Source organism: Brassica oleracea, chromosome C9 (genome assembly GCF_000695525.1).
Source record: "Brassica oleracea var. oleracea cultivar TO1000 chromosome C9, BOL, whole genome shotgun sequence".
NCBI lineage: Eukaryota > Viridiplantae > Streptophyta > Magnoliopsida > Brassicales > Brassicaceae > Brassica > Brassica oleracea.
Window position 1 is genome coordinate 34,460,740 of NC_027756.1, and position 5,672 is coordinate 34,466,411.

Here is a 5,672-nt window from a genome sequence, read left to right on the forward strand (position 1 = left end):
TGAAAAATTGGCTCCACGTGAGTTTGTGATTCAACAGAGGTTAGATGTGAATGATGAGAACTTGTTTGATGTGAAACGGGTGGTAGTTAGGTCGGGTTTGATCTACACTCTGATTGATAGTGATCTGTTTCACCCTAATGTGGTGAAAGAGTTTATTGCCAATTTGGGTGCTGCTGAGGATAGAGGAAATGGTGTTGTTGTGTTTCTTCGTGGGTCTATGGTTGATTTCTCGCCTAGCCTGATTAATGCTTTGTATCTGGTTCCGGGATTTGAAGAAGATCATGACTACTTGGCCGCAAACATTGATCGAGTGTGCTCATTTGTGACGGATAATCGTGTGCAGCGTTGGGAAGCTATGAGCTCCAAGTATCTGACCCCGACGAATCAAGTCCTTTACAAGCTAGTGTGCACAAATTGGATTCCCACCACCAACTAAACGTCAATGAACCAGGGACGACTCAAGTTTCTCTGCATGATTCATCATCACAGAAGCTTTGGTTTTGGTCAGATGGTCTACGATCAAATCATCAGCTTTGCTGCTAACATCAACACTGACAGGTCTCGAAGAAAAGAAACCTGAAGAGAAAGGGGTCCCTGCTGAAAGAAACGAGAAGCTTTGGTTTTCGTCAGATGGTCCCACCACCAACTAAACGTCAATGAACCAGGGACGACTCAAGTTTCTCTGCATGATTCATCATCACAGAAGCTTTGGTTTTGGTCAGATGGTCTACGATCAAATCATCAGCTTTGCTGCTAACATCAACACTGACAGGTCTCGAAGGATCATTTTTCCTACATTGATTCAGCAAGTTATTGACTATCAACGTACAGTGCTGTCATTTGAAGATGATGAGGAGTATATCGGGTATCTGAAGCTGGTTGTCAAAGACAAAAAGGCAGGCAGAGGGCAAGGGGCTGACTCAAGGTCCGTGGTTCTTCTGGCCGACATTGAGCGAACCATAGCTGATCTTAAAAGCATTCGGATTCACTTAAAGATGATGAGGAGTATATCGGGTATCTGAAGCTGGTTGTCAAAGACAAAAAGGCAGGCAGAGGGCAAGGGGCTGACTCAAGGTCCGTGGTTCTTCTGGCCGACATTAAGCGAACCATAGCTGATCTTAAAAGCACTCGGATTCACTTGAGGAGTAAGGGTGTAGTACTTGTTGAACCTTTTTCTTGAATTCTATGAGTTTCTGACCTTATGTTTTTATCTTAATGTGCATCTACTCAGGGGGAGAATATCCACAGTATCGTCGTCAAACCCCACAGGATGAGGAGGAAGATGAAGTGGAACTGGATAGTGAAGAGAGTGAGAGTTTCTAATGAGTGAATCTATTGTTTCTTACTCTATGCACTATGTACTGAACCTAGATATTGTAGTCTGCATTGTACTATTGTTTTTGCTTTCGTTTGCTTGTGTGATTTGAAACTCTTAATTTCTTAAATGTGTGGTGTTTCCGCTTTCTCGTATCTTGTGGTATGATGGTAGACTAATCCTTATGCTTGATATGGAAGATTGTCTTGTTTGTTGAGCTTTGTTGCAACAGGTTGAGTAGGTTGTCACAATCAGATAAAAAGGGGGAGAATGTAAGCTCAAGAATTGTGAGCTTGTTCGTTCTGAGCCAAGAGTGTGTTACACATGGTGATGAGTGTGTAACATAGTACGTTAAGTTTGTTACGGCGTGATGACGTGTCACAAACTTATGGAAGTAGAAGATATTGCTTTGGCGCGAAGCAAAGAAGATCTTCTGTTGGCGATATTTTAGGAAGTAGAATATTGTCTTTCACGTGTACTTAGCGAGGGAACATAGAAGTGTTTTAGGTTAAGCGTTAAGAGAGTAAAAGCTAGAGCAAGAGGTTTGTTCTTGTCGGCTACAGAAATCGACTGAAAAGTTTTAAGCTTGGGTTTCTGTAATTTAGAGATTAGAAATTGGTCTGTCGCTAGTCGTGTGTGACTGAGCATAAACCGGATAAAACAGATCTAGGAGGATTGTTTAAAAGATTTCTAATACACAAGAAAGTGTTCTTGAAAGACTTGTGTACGGTTCATATTTGTGTGTCTCTGAACTTTCAATAGTGAGCGTAGGAGGGATGATAGTAGCTACTAAGGGAGCAACTGAAAGTGAAAATTTAGCACCTGATAGTGGGGTTATCATAAAGTCAGATAAATCATCGGTCAGTGAACCCACTGAGAAAAAGAATTTAAGGTTACACTGGGACTTAAATGTTTCTATGGATGCTTGGGGTCCACCTTGTGATGTAGAAGATGATGCCTCTGAAAAAGATGTGAAGGGAGTAATCCCAAATCCAATGGCCCCTAGAGAGAGCGAACATATTGATGGTAGTAAGGACCATCTAGATGGGTTTGCTGCATCAGTTGGGCAAGAAAATTTTTCATCACCATGTGGTCCTAAGGCTGAAGCAGCTGCTAGAAATGGAAATAAGTTCAAATCTGGTTATAATTCCCCGCTTGAGGATGGAGAATTAAGGGAGCCAAATCGTAGGGGCAAAAATAAGGTTGAGGATGGGGGATTCTCCTCTATGGCTGAAAGTACTGACAACAAGATGAAGGATTCTGATAAGGGAATCTTAGCAGAGACTAACTTGGGACCATTAGAGCGTAAATTTCATGATGCATTGAGAATTGAAGAGGCTCATGACATAAGGGACATAGAGAAGAATGATGTGGCTCGCATTAGTGATTTGCATCTTAAGAAGCGGTCTTCTTCTTCAAGGAGGTTTGTGCCGAAACCATTTAAGGAGTTGCCTTCGCATGATGGCATCCCGAGGACAAGGCAAGTTTTTTCTTTCCATGCCTCATTTTGAGGTCATTTTAATTTTTAATAGTTCATTATTAACCTAGTAATGGTCCTTTTTGTTTCAGATCTGATGATAATGAAGAGTTGAGCATGGCTCCATATAACTGTTTTGGGAGACATGACAGGAGTTCTGGTAGAGGATACTTTAGTGGTTCGGGTTCCAGACCTCCCTATGTTCTCGAGCCTCCACACCCTGAAAATCTAGGTGTGATGGGCAGAATTGATCAATCAGGATCAGGGTCCGGACAAGGATCACAACCTGATGGTTATGTACGTAAGCGTTTCTCAAATGGGGGATACCGCGGTGGTCGGTTTTCAAATGGTGGGGATCGTGTAATGAGGGGCAGGCACGGTGATAATAACCAGTTTTCTGGTCGGATGCACAACTGGAGGAGTGGTAACAGGAGGGAAAGACGTAACTCTCCGGTGTTTAGGAGATCTAGACGTCGTTCTCCAGTCCCGTGGAACGGTGGAGATAGATTATCTCATCCTCATGATGGGTTTAGAGCCGAGGAGAGGATGATGGAGAGCGTGAGGTTTCCTTTCCAGGAACGGTTTCTTGAAGATCAAGAAATAGGTTTCATGTCACCTCCAAGAAACAGAATGCCGCCGCCGAGATTCGATGAAAGGAGGAGCCATGATTCTGGAACTAATCGTAATAGCTTCAGGGGAAGGAGGTTTGGGCTTGGCCAAAGACATGATGCTGGAAGATCTTTGAGAAGACTGAATTCTGATAACAACAACAATTTTATACCTTTCAGACGCCAAAGAATATTAGATGATGTGGAAGATAGCACTGGCGGAAACAAGTTTGAGATGAGGCAGCAGCAAACTAGGCGGGCTGACATCACAGAAGATGGCGGTGATGATGTCGCCGGTTCAGGTTTCGCAAAAGAGAGTCAGTGGGTTTAGCGAAAAACAACAACGGCAACGATTTCGGTGGATGTGGAGATGGCGACTGAAGGTGTTACTACCTTGGAGGAAGGTTTGCCAGAAGAGGAGAGTGTTGATCTTGCAAGTGCGAATGAGAATCAGGGCCAAAGGAAGAAAGTTGGCAAGATTAATGCGGCTGTGATGGGGGGTAACGCAAAGAAGAGACTGGTGCAGGGTCTTGTCTCGCCAAGGAAGAAGGCAATGGCAAAGCAGGCCAGTAAGGGGGTGAGAAGGGTCCAGCTCCTACAAAGAAGGCTTCAGTGAAGCCGAAATCTGACCACTCCTAGGTTCTCAGGTGGTCTTACCTTAATTTAAGTTTATGAATAAGTGTTCGGCTTTTGATATAAAGTCTCCTTTATTTTATGCTCAGTTTTTGTGGTTTAAATTGCCTCTGATTATGTCAGGGTGTTGGAATAAAAGAGTTGGTTCTAGTTATTATAAAAGAGTTGGTTCTAGTTATTATTATGGTGTTACGTTTGCGTTTTCTAATTCTCGTGTGTTGAATGTGGTTTGGTTGGAAAATGTTGTTTCTATTTGGGTCATGTGGCTGTTAGGTTCTCGTAGTTATGTATGTGATGTGTGGGTTTGGCTGATTATTGGGATATGGAGATGGGATGGTTACTGGTTTGGTCAGTTTACATTAGCAGGATATGTGATTTGGTTATACATATGAAGAAAGATACATGTGGTTTGTATATTTCTGCTGAGATCCGTGTTATAGGTGATGCTGGTGGGGGATTGAGGTGTCCAGATTCATACGATTTGTATGTAGAAAACGATGATGAGGTAAATGGGAGGAGCGGTCTTGTGGTCTCTCTAGCTCGTTGTGGCAGGAATCAAGTTTGGTTGTCTCTCGGGTTTTCCGAACAGTTTGGAGTTCTAGATGGAGTTAACATATACGGATTGATTGATATGGAGGCTACAGTTATGTATGTTTTGGTTATGAGTCTGTGGCATGTGTTTATCTTTTATCAGTCTTTGTGGTTATGGGTTGGGTTACATAAGTGTCAGGGTTACGCAATTGATATGATGTCCTCTAGGATGTTTGTAATGATAAAAGATGGAGAAGGGGTTTGGACTAAAGCTTTGTCTACGTCTCATGGTCAGATACAGAAGGCGTATGCTGTTTCAACAGCGTGTTATTGCATAATGAGATGGTTTTGACGGACTGATTCTCGTCTATTTACAACGGTGTTGGAGAAGGGTCTATTACAGTTTGCAGAAAATCAGATGATTAAGCAAAGTAGTATAGTAGGAAATACGTGGAATATGATCATAGATTTTATTTATTACGGTTGTAGAGGTTTCTCAACGGTTTACAACCAGAAGGGTGATATATATGGAAGCGATTTTTGTACGGGCTACAATTATCGTAATGAGGTTTTGGAAAAGTTAAAATAATATAAGAATATTCGGATATGAAAATATTAAGTTGGAATCGTAGAGGAATGGGGAGCAAATATATAATTAGCTATCTGAGGGAAATTTGACATAAACATAAACATGCGTTTCTTTTCTTGTCGGAAACAAAACAACAGTTTAATTTTGTTCAGAATTTTTAATTTCATTTTGGGTATAAACACGTACAACCGTAGATCCAATTGGGAGGAGTGGAGGTCTGGCACTTTATTATAACCATGATTCACCGGTTACTATTATCTATTCAAGTAATAGAATCATATATGTCGAAACAAGCTATAAAGGAAAAACAATTTTTATTTCTTTTGTATACGGGGACCCGGTTCAGGGCCTTCGGGACCAAGTCTGGGAACGTCTTACTTGAATCGGGATAAATAGATTGGAGCCGTGGTTTATTATTGGGGATCTAAACGAAATAACAGGTAATCATGAGAAGGAAGGGGGAGTGTTAAGACACGCGTCCACCTTTGTAGATTTTAATAATATGATTGATAATTGTGG

At 41.7% G+C, this 5,672-nt stretch overlaps 1 protein-coding gene across 1 annotated transcript; it reads left to right on the forward strand.

The window, feature by feature from the left end:
* Nucleotides 1-2,091: 2,091 nt before the first annotated feature.
* LOC106314854 lies at nucleotides 2,092-3,731 on the forward strand. Its single transcript, XM_013752667.1, has 2 exons — nucleotides 2,092-2,795; nucleotides 2,885-3,731. The coding sequence occupies exons 1-2, from the start codon at nucleotides 2,092-2,094 to the stop codon at nucleotides 3,729-3,731; spliced, it is 1,551 nt and encodes a 516-aa protein (XP_013608121.1).
* Nucleotides 3,732-5,672: the final 1,941 nt, after the last annotated feature.

Coding starts and splice junctions, on each gene's coding strand:
- LOC106314854 (XM_013752667.1), top strand. CDS start 2,092: ATGATAGTAGCTACTAAGGGAGCAACTGAAAGTGAAAATTTAGCACCT. Junction 2,796..2,884: donor GATGGCATCCCGAGGACAAG/GCAAGTTTTTTC, acceptor TTTTTGTTTCAG/ATCTGATGATAATGAAGAGT.